The sequence below is a fragment of the Melospiza georgiana genome, chromosome 15 (genome assembly GCF_028018845.1).
Source record: "Melospiza georgiana isolate bMelGeo1 chromosome 15, bMelGeo1.pri, whole genome shotgun sequence".
In the NCBI taxonomy this organism is placed as follows: domain Eukaryota; kingdom Metazoa; phylum Chordata; class Aves; order Passeriformes; family Passerellidae; genus Melospiza; species Melospiza georgiana.
In genome coordinates, this window is record NC_080444.1 from 3236338 (window position 1) to 3259603 (window position 23266).

General features: G+C 42.5%; 1 protein-coding gene across 1 annotated transcript in view; it reads left to right on the top strand.

Annotated features, from left to right (window-relative positions):
- The window catches only part of SFXN1 (sideroflexin 1), a 32989-nt gene that overhangs the window by 6479 nt on the left and 3244 nt on the right, over window positions 1-23266 (top strand). The window contains exons 2-9 of the mRNA XM_058034925.1: window positions 5412-5512; window positions 13243-13417; window positions 14019-14189; window positions 15175-15273; window positions 16552-16627; window positions 17184-17269; window positions 18487-18614; window positions 19136-19185. Of these exons, the coding sequence (XP_057890908.1) occupies window positions 13254-13417; window positions 14019-14189; window positions 15175-15273; window positions 16552-16627; window positions 17184-17269; window positions 18487-18614; window positions 19136-19185 (774 nt within the window). The 5' untranslated portion in view covers window positions 5412-5512; window positions 13243-13253. The remainder of the gene's footprint in view (window positions 1-5411; window positions 5513-13242; window positions 13418-14018; window positions 14190-15174; window positions 15274-16551; window positions 16628-17183; window positions 17270-18486; window positions 18615-19135; window positions 19186-23266) is intronic.

Genomic DNA, 23266 nt, shown 5'->3' on the forward strand with positions numbered 1-23266 from the left:
TTCCAAGGCAGCCAGTTCTTCCTGCTCCCTTCCCACAAAGCTCATCAGGGCTCAGCTCCACCAAGACAGGCATCCAGAGCCGCTTCTCCGTCCATCAAACCAGCCCTCTCCATTTAGGAGAGGCTAAAAGTTACAAGTCCCATGTCAGTAGAAAGTTCCCTGATGCTTTCCAGTAATTGTGTACTATTTATGGGAATTCCCCTCTGCTTTCCAAAATTTCCCTTCTGCTCTCTAGAAATCTCCCACAGCTTTCTAAGAGCTGTGCATTTCCTTCTAGGATTTCTCCACTGCCTTATAGCAATTCCTCCTCACTTCATACAAAATTCCCTCCAGCTGCCTGGGATTTTGTAGGAAATTTTTTCAGAACTCACATTTTGCTTTCCTGGGGTTCTTCCACAGTTTTCTAAGAATCCAATTTTCCTTTCTAAGGATTTCCCATCATTTTTCTATGAGTTCCTTGTAGTTTTCCTGGACTCTTCTGTGTTTTTTCTAGACATTTCCGTACCTTTCCAGGAATTTCCTGCCTCTATGAATCTCTCACTTCTCTCTAGGCACTTCTTTCAGCTTTCAGTTGTATCCACCAGGTTGTGGCCCAGTGTCAAGGGTTTTTCCATATTGGTTGTGTATCTGCATGTTGTGATGTGCCCACTTGTCCTCTGGTGTCCTGTTTTGTCATATATGACAGATTTTGTCATTAGTGTGCTGACGTACCTTGTTCTCATATTTTTAACTATTTAATAAAGCCACAAGAAAGGCTCAGGAGGTGAAAGTGAAAGGATTAATCAATATATGGTCCCTAGATGCTGATGAAAAAAAATTGTCAGGTCTGTTTGAAGGAGCTGTGAGAGCTGGCATGGATCTTTCATGGCAGCAATGATCCCACATGAGACATTTATTAAATAGCCACATCATAGAGGAAATGGCTTCCTAACCCCTTTGAAAGGCTGGTTTATCCCTTTAAACACAGCTTTATGTCCCTTCTAAATGCAGATTGGCTTTTCATCTTCATTCCCTTCCATTCTTATCCAATATTACTGTGCATCTAGAGAAAGAGGAAAATTGAGTATGCATTAATTTAGCTTGGCACAGTAGAGCATGAGTAACCTGGAACTGAGTTCAAATATTGCAGATGGAGCCAAAGCATTTAAGTGATTTTGTAAGTAACACTCTATCAGCTTATATAAGAGTTTCATTACAATTTATATTGCCAAGGAATGTTGTGTTACTTGCCTGTTTGATCAAATTTCCCAAGATAATCGTTTATTCCCTATCAGCTGAGACTGGGAAGACAGGGTGGTGGTTTTTGATGCACTGCCATAGACTCACAGAAATCACTGGCTCATTTACAAAAACAATCCTTGAACTCTCTCAGTGTGTACCGATGCCCCAGTCTGAAGTTTGGATCTTCTACATAAAATTAATGTATTTTACATTGTCAGGAAAGCACAGGAAATGCTGGATATACGTGGTTCACCTTGCCCAGCATTCTGCTCCTGAGAGCAAAACCCAGCACAGAGCCTTCACAGGCACCTCCCATCGAGTGCTAATGAATCATTCCCAGAAATGCTGCTGCTTTCTTCTGGCAAAGCCCTGATAACAGCCAGCTTGGTGCCAAGGCCAGCTCCTGACATCATATTCCTGATCCAGCTGCTGAAAACAGCCCAGATCCCTGCATGTGCCTTTGGGAACATCATCACATCATTCCCCACTATTTTTTTCATGGAACAGAGAAGTCTTGACACCTCACACATTTCCCTTCAGTCTGCACTGTTTTCAACCCGGGGTTTGAAATTCCTGGTCCTGCAGTGCCACTTACTGGACACTTCTGTTCATAAAAGCATGTGCAGCAGCTCTTCATTTACTCAGTTGATTCTCAGGGCTAATTTGAAATGGAGAAAAAAACATAAAATACACCAGTGTTCATTTAGGAATACAAGAAAGCAAATACAATAAAGCTTGTTTCTTAGATGAGGCAGTAATTGTGGAGGAACAGAAATCCTCCTTTTCTGGTCAGTGTAGGGAAGAATTTGCCCTGTAATAGTCTGGGAATTCTTCCAGGTGGAAACATGCAGATGGTCAAATTCATCCCTAGTTCAACAAATGTACATGGGAGTTTGTAGATTTATTAATATATCCCTTGGGAAATGAGGCTTTTGAGGCAAGGAATGCTTCAAAAGGAGCTGGGGTGGGGTTTATTTCATTAATCCAGACATACATTTTTAGTGGAGACAAAAACATTTTAGTGTGAAAATTAGTGCAGATGAAGAAAGACATAGAGGTCAGATATTGTCTGTGACTACACATATTCACCCATTTGCCTTTCAGTTTGTAGCTCATGAGTAGCTGCTGGTGATTGCTCAGAGCCATCTTGAGCTTCTCAGGATTCATGGCAAAATATCAGATTTGTTACTCAGCAATGGGAGAAATGACTCGTCCAGTGAAAGAGAAGTTATGTGGCTGCTCAAAACCATCTGCACTGAGCACACAGCAAACTATTAACTCTTGCAGCTTTGCATGTAGTGACTCAGAGAAAGAATTTAGGCATTCATTTATCCACATTAAATACTCTGCAAGCAGAATTTCAATTGTGACATGAAGAAAAGTCCACATGTGGTTTTAAATCAGATTTATAAGTTTGCATCTTTGGGATACAAGGAAATTATTACAGGCAGAACACATCAGTCCTCAGAATGCAAACCATACAAAACAATCCCAGTTATACCCAACAATAACAAATTTATTTCTCTGCACAACATCCAGCTGTTTCCATTTCCTGAACAAGGTGTTTTTCCTGTTCAGTCATTGCCATGTTTTTTTAGCAACAAATGTTATGGCCTGATACCACCACAGATGTATCAGTGTTGGATCTGTCACTGGTCACAGAGACTGGGAGCCAACCAACAAGATTAAAAATAATTAGACATTAGCAGGAAAATATATGAATTGTGCACAAATTTCATTGTGCAGTGCAAGGATATCAGTGCCAATTTTTATTCTTTCATGATGGACTCTCACTTGGTATATTTGCAGCTGCAACTGACATATTTATATCTCTAAGATTTAAGTTGTGGAGCCACAGGGGAAATAGAACAGGAGACATCTGAGATTGGATATGGCTGTGTCAGAATGAAAGTTGACTCTTAATTTTTTATTAAAAATTATGAACTGAGCTGGCTTTCAGTTAAAAACTGAAAACAAACTCCAGCCTACACAATTCTATTTTATGAAATAGATATATATAATTTCATAGAAGTTGAGTATTAACAGCAAAGCTTTCTTCAATAAGTGCAACTCCACAAACACTTGATACCTGGGTAAAGTCATGGCTTTTTAACATAAAATTCCCATTCAGTGTCCTGCAATAAGCTGAAGAGCAGGATTGCTCTGCTCGCACAGCTGCCACTCCTCCACGTTGCACAGCACTGATGTGAACCTCACAGGAAGTAAAAAAACAAACCAGAAGGTTTGAAGTTTCAAAGTGTTTCCACTGTCACAGCAGCCCAGCCATTCTGGGAATAACAGGAAGAAGGAAAATGGCAGTGCGGAGGCCACCGTTTGTCCCTGTGCAGGTTTCCTCCTCCACAGCTGCATCCAGAGCATCATTTCTGGGTGCCAGCAGCTCTGAATTGCTGAAATAGAGATGAAGACACGTCCTGCCCTGAGAGCTGCTGCATTCCCAGTGCCCACAGCACACACCAGGGCTGGGGAAGGGATGTTGTGAGCAGGGGATGACAGTGACATGTGGATGTTCCTTATCTGGCTGCTAATGAAGTTTTTATCTCCTCCCTCAGGTGCGGGCGCTGTGACAAGCCTCGTACTTGAGCGCCCTTCACAGCAGCCTCCTGAGCTGTGCTGTCCTCACATGTGGCAATTTATTGTCCCTCATCGTCAGGTTTGGGGGCTTCGTGTGGCTTGGGTTTGTGGTAATAACCCTGAAACAAGAATCCCAATCCAGTGCAGCCTGGAGGAGATTGACAGGAGACCTCACCGCAGTCCCTGTATGGGCCATTCGGGGCCGTACTGAGGGATTGGAGTCGATGGTCCTCCAGGGTCCCATAAATTCAGAACAGTCCGTGATTCTGTGATGCTGTGATTTTATGGGCTGCAGCTTCCTCAGGAAGAGCAGCACCGATCTCTGCCCTCTGTGACCAGTGATAGACTCGAGAGAGTCGCTGGAGCTGTGTCAGGGAAGAAAATCAGGAAAAGGTTCTTTACTCAGAGGGTGGCTGGGTTCTACAGAGAATCCCAAGAGACCTCTCAAGGAGCGTTTGTTTGGCAAACGCTCTCGGCACACGGTGGGCTTGGTGGGGCTCTGGGGGGTCAGCAGTGGGACCCTGCCGATCCCAGCGGGTCCCCGCCATTCCATTAAATTCCATTAAATATTCCATTAAATAATTAACAGCAGTAACTGTGCGAGAAACACGATCCACCCCCGGGCCTTCAGGGCAGCGGGGCTGAAGGAAGCGCGGGCGGCCCCAAGCGCTGCCCGCACGGCCCTGCCCGGCCCGGCCCGGCCCCGGCGGGGCGGAGCGAGGCGGAGCCAGGCGGCCCCGGCGGCTCCCGGCCCCTCGCCCGCCGCGCCGAGCGAGCGAGGCTCTTCCGGGCAGCGGGGCCAGAGCGGCGCGGGGCCGGGGCCGGGTGAGTAGCGGGGCCGGGGCCGGGCAGTCCCCGCGCGGATGGGCTGCGGCCGGGGACGGGCGGAGGAGCCGGTGGCGCTCCTAAGTGCTGTGTACTGTGCTGACCAGGCAGGGACCCAGCTCCATCTGCCACCTCAGTCCCTCCACAGGGACCCAGCGCCCCGTGTTGCTCTGTCCCCTTCACAGGGGAGCAGGCCCCCTCAGTGTCGCCGCCTCGGCTCCTCCGCAGAAGCCCAGCCCAATCTGTCACCTCTGTTAGCCCTGCAGAGGCCCTGATCTGTTTGTGAGCTCTCCTCCCTCCACAGGGACCCAGCCCCGTCTGTCACCCAGGCCCCTCCACAGGGACCCAGCCCCATCACCCCAGGCCCCCTCCACAGAGACCAGCCCCATCTGTCACCCCAGGCCCCTCCACTAAAAACAGCCCCGTCTGTCACCCCAAACCCTCCACAGGGACCCAGCCCCGTCTGTCACCCCAGGCCCCTCCACAAAAACCAGCCCCATCTCCGTTACCCTGCAGAGCCCCTGATCTGTTTTGTCACCCTGTCCCCTCCACAAAGCTCCAGCCCCGTGTGTCATCCCCTGCATCCATCAGGGCCTAGCTCTGTGTGTCACCCCTGTCACCTCCCCAGGCTCCCAGCCCCATGTGCCACCCTGTCCCTGTGGGAGCTGGATGCTGGCAGTGTGGGGCTGTCTGTCACAGCCCCCTCCTCCCTGCACACGTACCAGCTCCCAAAACCTGTCCCTGTCCCCTGAGCAGCGCTGTCTGTGTCACAGGGATTGCGTGACAGTGGCACCGATTCCAGGCCTGCAAGAGACAAGGCTCCCTGCTGCAGGATCATCACTTCCAGGGGAGGAAATCGCCAGATAACTCCAAGGTCAGACACCTAGCAGTCAGAGACAGAATTTTAAATATGAGTATTAATATTTTTTTAATTTATTGAATTATAAATAATCTATATTATTTATACGACTGGGCGGGGTGAAGATTGGCTTTGTACCAATGTGCAATTGAAATATCACCTGGATAGAAAAAGATAAATGAAATAGTGAAAAGTACATAAGAGAGCCATGAACACACCTGGGGTAGAGCCAAAGCTACTGCAGTTTATTGGTGGGGGTTAAAACACAAGGAGCAGAAACAAGCTTGCAGCAGTCAGCACTGAAATGAGAGGTTGCACTAACCTTGGTTAGCAAAGGAGGTTTATTCTCATGAATGTGGAGATGAGCTGAACACATGCAGCGTCTCTGGACATGCCTCGTGCAGAGGAGAGGAGGTGGCAAAGCAAAGCTGACAGAGCTGAGCTGGCTGCAGGTACCTCTAACATCTGGAGCTGGCTTTAATGCAGAATGATGAAATCTCTGGTCAAGTTACACGCCAAAGATGGCTCCTGTTTTGAGGAGAGAGCCCCAGCAGCAGGCTCGTCTCACCCTGGCTGCTGCTTTTGTTGCTAGGCTACAAGTGGGATGTACATTTATAAGCAAAAAAAAAAAAAAAAAAAGAAGAGAAAAACCAAGCATCTTGTAGTGTTGCCATGCTTTGCCATCTCCAGCATTCCATTTAGGACTGCAGTAGGAAAAATCACAGTGCAGGCAATTTTTTTTTTCCCCCCTGGTGATTTAAATAGGCATTTTATTGGTGGAAGGTGCCTTGAGTAAGAAAAACTTGGCAAGTGTTTTTAACATTTGGTGTGAGTACATTGCATCAGACTCCCAGTCATCAGCTGTGCTGCTTATTCCAAGCTGTGGCAGCAAATGTCCTGCAAATAGAGGAATCCCACTGCTTACAGACCCTGATAAGTCTCACATGTGCTCTTTGCCACCACACAAAAGTGCTGTTTTCCCCAGAAAGTCTATTAGTTCTTCCCATTTGAACTAATTAACTGCCATGAGTGACATCCCTGGAGAAGGCCTTGTGTTCCTTTCTTTGCCAGAGCAATTAAAACATGGATTTGCCTTTCTGCTGTTGCTTTGCCAATGTTCTGTGGTTTTAAAGTAGAACAGGTCACTTTTTCCTAATCAGAGGGAGGTTTATTTCCTGTCTTTTCTCCTAAGCCAACATAACAGCCCTTTGGGTGGGCATTGTGGAAAATTAATCATTGGAAAAGAAAAATCTTGAGTTTGTTCAGACAAAGGAGCCCCAAAAAGGGAACAATGTGTTACTTGAGGAATAAAGAGGCCTACAGGACTCTGGAGTATTTCTCTATCAAAGTGGCAAGGGTCATGCTTCAGAAGAACTCAGCTCTGCAAAAACAAGCAGCTATGGGCACTTTGATTTACAAAGAGAAGGAAGAAGAGAAGCTGTTCTCCCCATTTTCTAGCAGCAGGTACTTTTCTCTACCTCAGGATTTCCAGGCTGCCTCTCATTTCCCAGAACAAGGCACTGACAGCTGGACATCAAATTGTTAAGGCACTGCTTTAAAGAATGGAGATGTAGGGCCTTAAGTGTCTCAAATCTTATTTTTGTCTCTCCCAGTGCACATGAAATATCAGCAGCACCTGGCTCTAACTTTTGAGCTATTCTTATTCTAAAGGATTCTGTGAAAACAGAGGTTCTGCTGGTATCTTCTATTTTTACTGGGTTTTCAGGGAAAAGCCTCACTCTTGTTCTTTAAAAAAATAGTTCCTAGATGTCTCCAGAAGATTTTGTGAATCATTATCTGACCTGAGCACTGTTCCCTCACCAGAACTTATGGGTCTAAGTCCTGGTAAAGGACAGCACCAAAGTTACACCTTTCTTTCAGCATTTGTTCAGGCTGGTTGGAATTCTGTTTTAAGCTGGATTACTCAGCTCATCCCGTGCTTTGTAGCAGGAGGTGGCAGTTTGGGAGCTGGGCACCAAGAAGTCAAATGTCACAGTGAGCATTATCACAATTATATCTGCCCTGCTTTTGGATGTGAAATTCTCTTTAGTAGAATTCACACTTACATCATCATGAAATTTCCTTTTCTGTCACTCTAGTCCCAGTTCTAGCTGATACTGTAAAGAAACTGACAAAAATTCGGAATTTTGGAGTGGAGTTTTTCAAAGCTTAGGTTAAAATACAAGGTGTCAATAACATAAGAAAATAAAATGGTTCCAAGGAAGGTGGCAAAGCTGCATTTCATCATTTGTGCACTGCTGCATGAGTTTAAGTTGCCCAGAATTTCCCAGATCATTTGCCCATCTGTATTGTTCAGCCATGCAACACAATTTAAAATAAGTTATCAAGTATCTGGGTTGTTCAAAATTGAGTGAAATAAATTAAATAGTCATTGCTACTCTTCTCACTGTTGCTTTGGTTTGAAAAGTGGTTGCATGACCTTCAAATGATATGTTTAAAAGACAAACTTTGTAAAGGACCAGCAGAGAGTTGAACTCCTGACAACTCCTGAATCTGCATTTTGTACAATTGTTGCAACTGCTGCTGTTAACCTTTAAACAAGGTTTAAAGTCTTCTGTTATTGCTGGTTCTGTGGAAAATCTAAATGTAGCCTTTGTACCAAAATTGTTGATCAGACTTTGTGCAGGTTTTGACTGTAATTATTTTGTTAAGGCAGGCCACTCTCACTTGTTCTGAAGCCCCAGTTTATCCCCCCCTGTTAATATTAGTATTAAACTTTAGAGTGTGACCTGGCAGATGGTTCCACCTGATCAGAGATGGCAAGAAATTTGCTGTGGGCAGGGAGGGACACGTTCCACTAAACCAGGGTACTCCAGACCCTGTCCAGCCTGGCCTTGGACATTTCCAGGGACCTGGGGCAACCACAGCTTCTCTAGGCACCCTCACAGGGAAGGATTTTTTCCTGATATCCAATCTAACCCTACTCTATTTCAGTTTGAAGCCATTCCCCCTTGTCCTGTTCCTCCAGACCCTTGTGAAAAGTCTCTCCTCATCTTTCCTGTGAGCTCCCCTCAGGCACTGGAAGGCCACGATGAGGCTGAGCATTCCCAATTCTCTCAACTTTTCCTCACTGGAGGAGAACACAGCCATGTGCTGAGGAAAAACTTTATCACCATCAGTTATGACTAAAAATGTGGTACATAGGAGGAGCCACACACAGATAATCAAACCTCTGTGTGAGTCCTGGGGAGACAAAGAGTGCCAAAAAATGTCCCTGGTCACGAGAATGCCACCCCTGGCATTGTTCAGGGTTTGGCCAGCCCGGCTGATGCTCAGCCAGACAATCCCACAGCACAGCACGAGGCAGGGTTTAGCTGCTCTGCTCCACGGGCACTTTGGATTCGCTGCTCTGCTTTGGAAACTGAAAGGGTTTAGAGATATGAATGTGCCAGAGAGCATAGTCCAGCCTTCAGTGCTGATTTGATTTGCTGGGGAAAACAGCTGCAGGGTTTCCAGGTACAAGTGGTTCTGTTAAATACCTTCCTAATTGATCTGTTATGTGAAATAGTGAAAATAGGGATAATCTTCTCCCTTACTGCACGTTTTCCATAAGAGTTTTTAATTGTTTGCCTGTGTTTTGATGTCATTCTTTATCCTTTCCAGTAGTGCTGATCCTCCTGTGTGAACACAGCCTCAAAGTGACATTTCAGTGTGGATTATTACAACAACTGATGTTTGTAAAATTCATTTTGTTTCCCAAATCCTCTGTTTATGGCTTTGTTTGTGGAGAAGAGCGCATTGCCTGGGCAATTTTGCTGATTCCACATTAAAAGTAAAGGTGCTGCTGATTGAAATTTTATCCTATTTCAGATTTAGTTGTTATTTTCTGGGTAGCAGCAGGTGGCAGCCATAAATTCAGGTATTTACATATATGGGCACCTTAATTAATTAATTAATGGTTGGGTAGTTTGCCTTCATTTGTTGATTGTAACAAAACAAACAGTTTTATCTTTGTCTTTATTGTGCTTTTGCTTTCCAGTTCCTTTGCAAACTTTCAGCTTATCTCAAGGTTCATGTGGATTTATTTAAGTTTTATTTAATCCTAATGTCCTTTATTTTTTCTGTACCCAATTCGATTACAGATAATGAGAACTTAAATCTTGGGCACACTTAGTACAGAGGGAAAATTAGATCACTGAAAGTAGTGGAGTTCCACCCTTGACAAAGCATTGTAGTTAAAATAATAATTAAATCTTAAATAGTTTTATTCCAGTGCTTTTATTATTAAGTATTTGAATGGATTATGCAAACAGCAGCTCCCCTCTGAAATTGTATCTGAAAATTATGGTGACGGGTAGGTAAAAATAGTGTTGCAGCAACTTAAATTGAGGGTGTTGCACCTCTTTCTTACAGTTTTACAGTTTAAATAAAAAATGAAACTTTAAAAAAAAGCCATCTAATTTATGATGATGACTATGGCTGTTAGACAATATATTGATGAATCCTTTTTTGTGCAGTCACCACTTTTACTTTATAGTTGGACATTTTGTTTTACAAGGGATCCCTTTGAAGTCTATCAGCACTTATTAGCTTATGGTTTTGCTTTATGGGATTTATTTCCATTTTCCACATTACTAATGGGGTCTGATGAGTCATGAGTAGCATTATGCAGTCTCTTTAAAACAAGACATGGGGCTTTTGTTGTAAAAATATTTTGCTGGAAAACTTCTGAGTTTTCAAGACAGAAATTCCCTGGTTCTCTTAGGCACTGTTGTAACAGGTCTGTGATTCAGAGTCCCGTGACTGGCAAGCTCAGCCACCTTTTTTACTTCACTGCAAATTTTACCTGTCTCCAAATCTTGTATTCTCAACTTTTACACTCCCTTGTGTGTATCTGCTCTTTCTCTGTGGGCACTGGGGGTCTGTCTGGTTTGAGTTCTTTAGACCAGCATTGTTCCTACTTATCTGCTAAAAGGGCAGGTCAGCCACATCACTGAGAGAAGAAAATGGGTTTGTGTACCTAAATAGCTGTCACCTGAAATTTAAACCCCTTTTTACAGGAGATTCAACCCTTTTGCAGGGTAGGCAGCTGTCCCACTCCCCATCCTCTGCAGGATTGAATGTCCTTTATTAAGATTAGTAATAGTGAACTCCATGTTCTCTGTTCCCATCTTTTTAAACAGACATTTCAAGCATGATTTTTTGTTGCAGCACATGAATTAATGGATATTTTCCATTTTCCTGCTAGGTTGCTTTTTGCTGCTGCAGCAGCACTAAGCCTGCTTTGTAGATTTACAAGGAGAAAGAGAGACCAAACCTGTGCTGACCTGTCTCTGGTAGCTGAGTCTGGCTAGGATGGGTAACAGCAGGAGGAGAGGCATGGAAACATCTGGAAGATCTGTCCCAGGGCTCAGGCACTGCCTGGGGCAGAGTTGTGCCTCTGGTGCAGGGGCAATTCCTGGCTCGGTCCCTGCCCATTCCTCTGGTCAGAGCCTGTCCCTGCACCCAGGGACACCCAGGGACTCTCCAGGCTGAGCAGCCCCAGCTCCCTCAGCCTTTGCTGGGCACAGAAATGCTCCAGGCCCTTCCTCAGCTCCGCAGCCTCTGCTGGACCTGCTCCAGGAGCTCCCTGTCCTGAGGATCCAGAGCTGGACACAGCAGCTCAGAGGTGCCTCAGAGGCTTGAGCAGAGAGGCAGCATCACTCCCTGACCTGCTGAAAATGCTCTTCCCAGTGCACCCCAGGGTCCTGTTGGCATTTTGGGTCACCAGGGCACTGCTGGTCGTGGAGAGCTCATTGTCCAGCAGGACTCCAGAGCTGCCTCCAGCAGGTCACCCCAGCTGGGGTGGTTTATCACACAGCTGCAGGGGTTTATTTCCCTCCAGTACAATCTCTCTGCTGCATTAGTTTCCTGCCAAGATAGTAAATTCCATCAGCACACCTGGGTCAAGGATCATCAGAGCAGACACAGAGCAGATAAAGTGGGAGGGGATAAAGTCAGGATGTATTTGATCTCCTGTTCTGTACATTCACCTTTTCTCATTGTTTCAGACTGCAACAATCCTGAATTGAACCATCTGCAGTGAAGGCACATCCTTAATGTTTAGATTTCTTATTACTGAAGGACTTGGCTTTGTGAACAGAGGTATCAGAAGTAAATAAAGGGAATTCCCAGAGAAGCCAGTAGTGTATATTCTAATCAGAATGAAAAGAATTATCCAGAATGAAAAGAAAGAAAAAAGCTTCTATGGATGCACTGTTTTATTCAGCATTCATTGGACAGCTTTAACCAGATTATCATAAGCCATTCTAAAGCAGCTTTAATCTTTCTTAATGAAAAGGATAATTTAATTAGAAAATATTTACACTTGAACTTTCCTGCAAATAAAGGAAGCAGTCACAGAACAAGTTACCAGCCCTAGTGTCCTGATTTTTATCTTTATTTTGGTGGAAAAGAGGGTGTGAATAAATGAGTGCACTTGCCTTCATAGGGCTTTGCAAAACCAGCAGTTCCCATTTTAGACCAGAAGATGGACTATTAATTCACAACACAGCACTGCTCACAGGAGGGTGTTGTTTAATGGCAAAGTTCTAAGAAAAGGAAAAGAAACTAAGGAGCATCTCCCGTTGAGAGTCTGTGCATGAAAAATCTGTTCTCCAAATCTGTCCTGAGTCTTTTTTCTGTGTTCATCCTGCAGCGTGCCTGGTTGAGAGAGGTACACATGAAAATAACCCTGCTAATAAACTGTGCTGTACAATAATGAACTTAACAGTGAGGGAAATGTCACTGAGAAAAGGGGAAAAGATCAGTTTCCCCTGCCAGATCTATTAGTGTTCTGATATCATAGGATCACAGAAGGATTTGGGTTGGGAGGGACCTTAAAGTTCATCTAAAATTGAATCTTTATTTATAAATATATAAAAATGGGCTTATATAGATCCAAATTCTTTCTGCCATTTGAAACAAGCATTATTTGGAGGAGGATTTTTTTTCCCACTGGTGGTTGAATATGTTGCAGAAATTTCTTTTAAGAAAGTTAAAATCCATACACTTGTGCTGTGGAGGGGCTGTCCTTTTTCATTAGATGTTGAAGTAAACTTAGTCATCCTGAAGTAATTTTTGCTTTTTTGAGCTTTATGCCCCATAAATGCACAACTCTTCGGTGTCCTTCACTGTACTTCTTTAACCATCTTTGAAGTATCATTAGGAGATCTGGTCATGTGTTCTTAATGTAGCAATTGTTGAATTATATAATCTCTGTTTTGTTAAAACATGGGTTTAGAGAAACAACATTTATTAAAATAAATTGGTTTCCTAATTTTTGGTTTGTTTTGCTACTCCAGAGAAGTTAACTGAATTTTATTAAATATTTCATCTGTCACTGCACTTTATAGGACTTAAGGCATCTCTTGAAATAGTTGACTTCTCATTCCCTTCAATACATCATTTTCAACAAACAATTCTTCACTGAAGTAAAGCACTTTCTGATTAATATACTGTTGTTTGGTATGTCTGTTTATTAATAAATTTCTGTGCTTCCTTTGCATCTGCCTCATCCTCAGGTATTTGTACAAATGTAATAAATAATGTGTAAACATTTTGGGGCACTGGACACAGAAGCATTTCTGCAGGTTTATACCTTTAAACCCCTGTTCTGCAAATTCTTTGGTGTTTGTTCTCTGGGTTTTTTACTCTAAATGTGGCCAGTTTTCATCTTGCAGGTTCTAAATACAGTAGGAAATGAGTGGTGTTTTGAATTGCAAATGTTGATGTTTTCTTGGCAGAGCTTTTGAAGATGGCACCATCTATCTCATTAAATATTAATATCAAGGAGCCTCGATGGGATCAAAGCACTTTTGCTGGACGAGCCAAGCACTTCTTCACTGTCACAGACCCCAGGAATATTTTGTTATCCAATGCCACACTGGAAAAGGCAAGAAAAATTGTGCATGATTACAGGTATGACATTGACTACTTCTACTACTGGTCCCAAAAAGTCCAAGTCAATGCTAGGTGCATGGTGAAATATTTAAAAGGAAATACTTAAAACACTGTATTCATTGTAACTGCTTATTCCCACTTCAGAGATTGAAACCCTTTTATTTTTAATCAAATTTGCTAATGGATGGGGAAGTTATGTCCCTCTTAAGGGTTCTGAAATACAGAAGAGTCTGATTTTGAAGGTAGTTAATATGACAACAAAGCTTAAAACTTCCTCTTATGTGTAGCATTTGGAGCAGTTGATTTCTTAAATACTCTCAAAGTGAATTTTCATCCTTTCACACTAATGACCTCAGAGATTTTGGCTCCACATTTTAGCTCTAAAACAGAGTGCAGCTTTGAGTAAATAGACTCAGCCAGCACCACCACTGCTGGTTGTTTTAATTCTTTTTATTTCACCAATCCATTTAAAAGCTGACAAATCTCTACAAGCTATCTGAGAGTCTCCATTCACTGAGGGTGAACATCCCCAAATCCTCTGATGCCTCTCATGGGCATTTGCAGCATTTTATAACACTTGTTCTTTTTGCTGTTGTCTTGTCTCTTAACCTGTCCCAAGACAAGGTATTGTGGCACCTGGCTTGACAGAAGATGAGCTGTGGAAAGCAAAATACATTTATGATTCAGCCTTTCACCCTGACACTGGGGAGAAGATGTTCGTGATCGGCCGAATGTCTGCCCAGGTGCCCATGAACATGACTATCACAGGCTGCATGATGACCTTCTACAGGTGAGAGAGGGCAGTAAAACACATAAAACATTTGCCTGAGAGAATTAGAGAAGTGAAAATCAATGTTATTGTCAAAAGATTTATTGTAAATATTTTTAAATGTGAAATTTTGCTTCCTTTTCCTCTTCTCTCTCCTCACTCCCTGACCTTGATTAACGGTTCTTTCTAGAAGTAGTTTTGAGATAAGTCCTTAGCCCTTCTCCTACACCATCCCACTTTCCCTCAAACTGGGAAATGTTCCAAAATCCCATCTGTGTGGAAGACAAAGAGAAGGAGATCCCTGGGAATTTCCAGCCTTACTGGCATGCAGGATGTTCTGTCTGCCCCGTGAGTACTCGGAATGCTTCAATCCATTTGGTATGGTTGATTTTAATTACTGTTGTACACATGGCCATTGGTTGTGGAGTTTCTGCAGCTCCCCTGCATTTCCTCAGTGGTTCTGGAATCTCCAGGACAGTGAAGCCCTCTGAAGCAGAGCCAGTGCTCTCCTAGCAGCCTCAGTTTTTGACACAGGATGCAGGAACTGGTGGGAGGTCAGAGGCAACAGCAGCAGCCTTTTGGAGGCTGAGATTGTACAAACTCCTGACACACCCCCCAGTTTTGGATGGTGTTTATAAAATGTGTGTATGCTTTAAATTGCTGTCAAGAGTATGAATCAAACCCCCAGGACAGGTGCCCATTCCCAAGCACTGCCTCCTGCAGACTGTTTGTTCTGTTATTATCTGTAACACTAAGAGAAGCTCTCTACCTTTTCTTGGCATTGCTATTCAGGTTCAAAACTAGGTGATTTTTTAATTCTTCTTCTAAAATAACTCTGACTATCAAGTATCAGTATCTCACTGACTGTATTGTTGCATTCAAACATGCAAGAACTTCTGCATGGTTACTGCTTGCAGTGGCTTTTCTTGATTTGTCATTATTTTCTTGTGCTGTTACTTCAACTGTGAGTTTAATAACAATAATAACAATTGTTTTTCTTTTTAAGAACGACACCAGCGGTGCTTTTCTGGCAGTGGATCAACCAGTCCTTCAATGCTATAGTGAACTACACCAACAGGAGTGGGGATGCCCCCATCACTGTCGGGTAAGGCACTAAACTTCATCATTCTGATGAGTAGAAATGGCTCTCTGGTGTACATGAAAATGGTTGGGCATTAAAGTTTGAGATGAGACAGGGATAAGTTTTTCATACTGTAGTAATTATTAATTTGATGTGCACAGATGAGAAGTCTGAGAAGGGCAGAGCTGAGAATTCCATTTCTGCCATTAAAGACAAGCCTGAGCACTCTGATCAAGAGCACTTAGCAGGATTTAACAGGAGTCAGTGTTTCAAAACATTTGCAAGTTTTCCTCATCAGTTTGGTGTCCTACCAGGATATTTCTAAGCTGATATTTTGTGGGGGCCTTTAGTTGTGTCACTGTGCAACATTCTCAGTGCTAGCTCACACCACACTGAGGGTTCATTTACAAAAAGAGATTCCTTCAGCTGGGCTGTGCTTGTTTCTACTTGATGTCTGGGAAAGAGATTAAATAAATGCAGAAAGCAAGACATCTCAAACTAAAAGAGGGGAAATTTAGGTTAGATAAACAGAAAAAGTCTTCCCTGTGAGGGTGGTGAGGCCTTGGCACAGTTATCCAGGGAAGCTGTGGCTGCCCCATCCCTGGCAGTGCCCAAGGCCAGGCTGGATGGAGCTGGGAGCAGCCTGGGACAGTGGAAGGTGTCCCTGCCCATGGCAGGGGTGGAATGGAATGAACTTCATGGTTCCTCCCAAGCCATTCTATGATTCTATGAATAGAAAACTGGAATTGCAGTACTTGACTTTCTGGTTTTGGGGCTGACTTGTTTAAAGATGTCTGGGAGCAAACTGTGAATTCCAGCATCTAGAGACACCTCCTAGCTGGGAAGTATGTAAAGTGTGGTTTGGGGCAGGTTGGGTTGGATTTGAGTGTTTGCAGCACAGCTGGTCTGGGTGTATGGGGTTTGGTATGGTTGATTTTAATTACTATTATAGACATGGCCTTGGAAATCCAAACTGATTTTACTAGGTTAAGCAATTAGGAAATTAAATAAAGAACTAACCCTTCAAGGTGTTCGTTCAGGTACCTGAGAAAATGCTGAACAGGCAGCAATGCACAACCAGCAGAACCTGATTCAGTATTACAATGTGGCTTGAATATGATTTTTACTACTAGTGAAATCAAAGTGTTTAATTCAGTGTCCCATTTAGATCTTCCATCCCCACCTTATTGCAGTAGCACAGGAAATCCTATTTAACTCCTGGGGGGGCATAACTGTGTGTGTCAAATGTAATTGTTTTTCAATGTAGCTGTGCATGTACAAACATTTTCATTTCTGTTTTAGCCAGCTGGGAACTGCCTATGTTTCTGCCACCACAGCTGCTGTCGCTACAGCTTTAGGACTTAATTCCCTAGCTAAGGTATTGCTGGTATTTTTTTTCTATTCTTACTAAACTGTGATGTCCTGTGAAGAGCTCACAGCTCATTCTCCTCTGCTGTATCTGTGTCATGCACAGCTCCCACTGTGGAGTTGTTATGGCTGCTCCTTTCTTTAGATCCCAACTTTATTTTTTCCCTGTGAAGATGGGTTTATGCATATCTGTCAAACAGCCCATGTTAGGTTCATGCAGACTCTGTCTGATAAGGTGCCTTTTTTCCAGTTTCTTTTTCACCTTTCAAGACATCTAATAGCACTTGGGAAATTAATTGGAGTTTTAATTACACTTCTCTGTGATGCTACTAAACTCAGAATGGTTTTGTTACTCTCCTGCCACTGCTCACTCCTGAGAGAAGCATTTTTGACTTATTTCTTGTTTGAAGCTTGTTCTACCTCTGCCTCACCAGTGAGTTTTCACTGGATTTTAATGTAAAGGAAATAAATCTGGTCTGTCACTACCAGCTGAAGCATTTCAATAAAGATAATAATTATGTACATTTTTATTTTCCTTTTTTCTCCCCTCTCTCTGTGTTTTCCAGCGCGTCTCGCCTCTTGTAGGGAGGTTTGTTCCTTTTGCTGCTGTTGCTGCTGCCAACTGCATCAATATTCCACTAATGAGACAAAGGTAGGAAAAAGAACAAAAATCACTCATGCTGGAAAAAAAGATGTTTTTCAGTTGGTAGATCAGCAAGTTACTAAATAAAGCACATTTTGTATCTTTAGCTTGTTTCAGAACCTTGCAGAAACCTCATGCATGAGGTTTTGACTGGTTGTTTGTAACAGCTATCAAATAGAACATAATAATTCTCTTCAGATAAATACCAAAGAGTTCTTCAGTCTTGGATCTCAGAAACCAATTACTGGTTCCTTCAAAACTTTGATCACATGGATCTTTGAATAGCAGCAACACTTGGGAAAAACAGTCATTTCAAAAATGGTGCTTGAAATCCCACCTGCAGAGCTTAGTCATAGAAGTCAGGCTCTGCAGTTCTGTTTAATCATTGAGGTGACAAAAATGTGCAGCTTGTCAGAAACAAACTTTTTTTCTGTGTTGTGATTTGACCAGGAATAGAATAGTAGTAGGGAAAAGCAAATTTAAAGCATCCTGTTATAAACACAGGGTTCTGGGCAGAAAAGGGAATATTTAGACTTTACAATGGAAGTGGTAGTATTTAATCTTTTGTAAAATCTGAAGAGAAGAATAAAGGCAGTCCTGAGGATATTTGCTGTTTTCTGCCAGTGTGAGTTTAACACCTAACCCTGCACTTGAGCAAAAGATCTAATAGAGAATAGTTCAGTCACAGAAACATAGTTTGGTTTGTGCCTCCTTTTATACTTTCAAGTATATTCTTCATGGTTGAAATGACAGCTCAGACTAGAATGCCAGGGGGGAATTTTCACAGAGCCTTCTGTTTCAACTCAGTGAAAATAATCTTCCTGTGTTCCATGAGCTGTCAGATAGGACAGGCTCCACTTCCAGAGCAGTCCAGAAAATTCCACTTTTCTGAATTAATGTGTAAAGGGTCTTCTCCCTTCTGTGGAACACAGAAAATCATCTCCTTTTTTTCCCCCTTGGAATGCTGTGACCAGACTCAAGCAGCAGATTGCTGTTACAAATATTCAGTTGGTAACTTCTCAACATATTTTTCCTTGATCTTTCTCTGCCTTTTGGATTTTTTTCTTGTGCCAAGGAATGTTACAAACAGACTCGCTTAGAAAATAAAATAAACCACCCAATTCTTTCAGTTGGCAATTTTAAGGAACAAAGATAAGGTGACAAAAAATGGTGAAAAAATAAGTTCGCATCCATCACTGCTTTATTTTTTACCCCTTATTCAACAGGGAAATCAAGTTTGGAATTCCTGTCACGGATGAGAATGGAAGAAGAGTGGGTGAGTCATCCAAAGCAGCTCAGCAGGCAATTGCCCAGGTGGTGATATCCAGGATTCTGATGGCTGCTCCTGGCATGGGTAAGGATAAATCCTGTGCACTCTGATCATCAGTCCCTGCTGTGAGAGGGCGATTCTGTTCTATCCAAGAGATTTTCCTCAGGGTTCAAATTCCCTTGCAGCTCCCCAGGCAGTGTTTGCCTTTCTGTTTAGAACTTCCCCAGGGAAATGTGGGAACATCCTCAGTGTGTTTCACTGAGCTGCAGCAGGGAAGCTCCTGGGATGCTTCTGCAGAAAATATGCAGAGAGCAAAGGAATGGGAGCAAATTCCACTTGCTTGGAGTTGGTTTAGGTGCTCTGCCAGTGCCAAATGACTGAGCTCAGGTTTAGTTACTTGTGAAATTGCAGGTTTTACTTATTAATTTTATTTTATTATTCACCTTTGTAAATACCAATCTAGCTGGCAATGTGAAATGAAAATTCAGTGAATGAATGACAAAAAGCTGTGGAAATTGTGTTATGGCATTAGTTCAGCTAAACAGAAAATGAAAACAAAGTGCCATTCTCTCCAAGGTTAATGCCCTTTTTTATCTTATTTGCAGCAATTCCTCCATTCATAATGAATACCCTGGAAAAGAAAGCCTTTTTAAAGGTTAGTCTTAGATAATCAATCTCTATGTATTTCATACCCTAAGTTAATATTTTAATGAATTTTAAATACTTCCTGAATCTTCATATTTGCCTCCCAAACACTGTGGGAGGACATCCCTGTAGAACTTGCTTAACAGCTGTCTCTTTCCTTCTGCCTTAGAGATAACTTGGTTCTTTTGTCACAGTGCAAGGTAACATTGAGAAAATAGGAACATCCTTGTTACTGTCATAGTTGCTCTTAGAATGCACATTTCCTCCTGTGAAATAAACCTTCCTTGTACTGAGTCTTGCAATACAATTTATTGGGGAAAAAAAAGAACATTTTAATAATGCTGGTTTTCTCAAGATAGCAATAAGGAGGCTTTGCTTATCTGCTGTAGTAGCAATCTGAGTTTGCAAACAAAAATGATGGTAAAAATCTCTTTTGAAAATGATCCTTTAAAATTTACTGGGTGTAAAGTGTAAGGCAGGCATAGAATGGGCAATCTTTATCAAAGATGATTTATTTCCTATATTCTTTTTATGCTAATGTAGTGTGAAGTCAAGCCCTTGGTGTTGATAAATCCATTACTTAAATCAACATTCTGCATTGTGTGAGCATGAGAGGGAAAAGAACAATCATGGAATTAGTTACAGGGTTGTCTAACACAAGGGAAATAATATTCAGGTGAGGAACCCTTTAATTCTTTACCAGTAAAGGCAGTTTCATCCTCACTGCTGATATCACTGATTTAATTATTTGGTAGCTCCAGGCAAAGCCTCTGCTTGTGAGACCCACCCAAGAAGCCCAAGAAAATCTGTCTCCTTCCTGTTAGAAAAATTAGGAAAAAAACCAGACCCTGCCTTGGAAAAGTTTGTGTGGGGACAAGGAGGACAAGCAGGGGAATGTTTTGTTTGGAATAGTTTTGTTGGTCTAAGATAAAGCTTTCTAAAGTGTTTAAATTTTATCTCTGACTGCTTCTGGCCTTTGTGTCTCTTGTGCAGAGTGAGATTACCCAGTTACACACCCCATTTGAAGATGTTCCTGTATTTAAAAGGCAGGAACAGATTGCCTGGGGCAGTTGGGGCTGCCCCATCCCTGGAAGTGTCCAAGGCCAGGTTGGAAAGGGTTTGGAACAACCTGGGATAGTGAAGGGGGTGGAGCTGGATGGTCTTGAAAGTCCCTTCCAACCCAAACCATTCTGTGATTGTCTTCCAATCTTAAAACTTCTTTTTCCCTGAAGTGCTTTGCTTCCCTCCCACTTTTTAACAGAAAACATTTTCGCTCACAGTGTAAAAACAGGAAACGTGGCATTTGAGTTTCAGGGTAAGAATCAGTGTGTGCTGCTTTTATCTCCTGGAAGAAGTGAGCCTGCAGGGCATCCAAACACACCACAACTTGTGATACTGTGATGTTCCTGAGAATGTATTGCCTGGAAAATTAACCCTTGTTTAAAAAAATTTAGGGAAAAATTATTTGGTATGTATTTGACATGTGAGAAATGTCACAAAGCTGTTGCCTCAGCTGGCAAATACATGACATTTGTGAAGAAGTTGCAGCAATCCTCAGAGTCTGGAGACAAATACCTGTTGGTTTTGTGTGGTGTAATCAACATAAGGGTATTGTGAATTTTTCAGATCAGCCAAAATGAGCGATTTCTGCAGTGACTACTCAGTGGTCTCTGGTACCATCCTGTCCTGTCCCTCAGCCTCAGAGACTGAATCCAGGTGAAACACTGCTCTGCAGGTAGCCAGTGGTAACACCTGGTAGAGATTAGCATTAAACCCATTAAGGAATGAGCTGCATTTTTAACAAGCAGCTTCTGCATGTCCTCATGGAGTTTGAGAAGCACCATCCCATGCCAGCACTCCACCACCATCCCCACCCTGCTTTATTAACTCACTACCCTCGGCCTCTGCTTCTCCACCACTCTTGGAAATTATTCCTGACTGCTTGCCAAAGCCTCTTAAGCAACACACAAGGCCAAAAAATAGGTAAATGGTTGTGAAATGATAAAAGAAATTAGAAAGCTGGTCTGCAGTAAGACAGAGAGAAGGAAATGCTGCTGGGATGTTGGTCTCAGAGCAGCCTGTCATGCTCTGATATTTGGGATAAGATGTAGGTCATGCAGCCCAGCTCATCCCCCACGTTCCCACAGGGTTTTGCACCAAGGCATTGGTGTGAATTCACAACATTCCCAGAAGTTACTGCTAGAAGATGCCTCAAGAATGTTCTTGGAACACAAGCATATATTTACTGCTTCAAAAAGAAGTTGCCTTGAAGAAGTATTTTTATCTGTAGAAGGTTTTTTTTTGCCATTGGTTTCAGCAGCAGCTTTGGGGCCTGTTTATGTAATTATGCAGCATAGCAGTAATTGATTGGGCTGCAGAATGTTTATTTTCATTATCCCTGTGGCCATACTCCTGACCAGCTCTGTGCAGAACCAGGTTATTTTACCTGCTGCACAGGAGGATCCATAAAGAGGATCCTCTTTACAAAACCTTGCACAGGTTTTATAGATTTTATTTACAGGTAACTTTTCTCCTAAAGAAATTGATTGGTTTTTTTCATATAAACGTATGAAAATTCCAATCAACACTAAAGTTTTAGTTTCTATTTCTACTCTTACACACCTTTAGCTACAGTTTCTCTTCTATTCTATAAATTGTATTAACATCCACGTTGATTCTAGAAGTTTCCTCATGCATCCTTGAAACAAGCTCCTTGGGATCTTTCAATCTGCAGCTAAAATCTGTATTCAAAGCTGTTACAAAACCAGAACAGAGAGCCTTTTCCTTCAAGCATTGTTCTTGAATGTCTTGTGCCCTGAAGTCCTCCACACATTCCTAATTTCACTGTCATTTCATTTATTTATTTTTTTGAAAACAGACATAGGAAAGCTGACAGATTTCTGTATCCAACAAAGAAAGGAGGCAGTTAGAGAAAAGCTGATTCTCCTTATGGCTTTTGTTTGCTTAATTATCATTTCTCCGTTTTCTCTGCTTGCACTAACCACTAAAATGTCATAAAGACATCTGGAAATTAAATCCTAATTCATTGGGAACTGCCTTCTTCCTGAGTTAAATGATAGTTCTCTAACACACTGAATTCTTCTGCTCTTTCTCTTGTAGTTTCTCCATTTTCTCTCTTTGTGGGGGTGTGCAGCCTGCATTTGAATTTTATTGTTTTATGTTGTTCCCTGGGCAACTCCAGTTCTTAATTCTGACCTCCCAGTGTTACTTTTTCCTCCCCATCTTTCTGTATTAGTGCAGCCTGCTAACATTCTTGAAAAATAAAGGCTGGAATTCAGATTAAATTGGCAAAAAATGTTCCAGCACACAAACTCCATGTTCTTTATGGAGTCTGTATTAGACACTTCTCTCAGATCAGTGACTAACTCTGACAAAGGCATAAAACCATTTATTCCTCTCAGGGCACCTTCCAACAGCCTTTTCAGTTATAAAATTGTATTTGGGGCTTTTCTGTTAAATCCCTTGGGTCCCACACTCCCCTGCAATGCACTGCATCCCCCTCCCTCCCTTCTCAGAGACACTGCAGGGTTTGGCTCGTGTTCACCTCCTCTTGACATGGACTCTCCCAGGGCATAAAATGAAAATTTGGGGTGAGTTTATCTCAGCTGAGGGTCAGATGGAGGTGTTTAGGGAATGCCAGAACAGCAAAGCTCTGCTGCCTTCACTCTTCACTCTTGCTGTTGTTTTCTGTTTCCACTTGTTATCTCTTGTTGCAGGTTATTGCTGAATTGCCCAGTTCTTCCTGCACTCATTTCTGCATTACAGATTGACTCCAGGAAAAAAAAAATAAAGAAAAGAGAAGCAGTCTTCTACATTGTTTCTTCTCCCTCAGGCTTTGGAGAAGTTTTGCTCCACACAGGCTCATTTTCCCTGCCTCAGACACTGCTGTGACCTCCCTCAGCCCTGAGCTTTGTCCTCCTGAGCTTTCTACATTTCCTTTGCCCATTTCTACTCTCAAACAGTGCCCAGCTTTTGTTCACCATTTTTTCCCTCTAACTTCTATATCTTGAGAAATTCCTCTTGCAGAAACACCATCTTCACTGAAAATACCATCAACTGTCTCAAGTGAT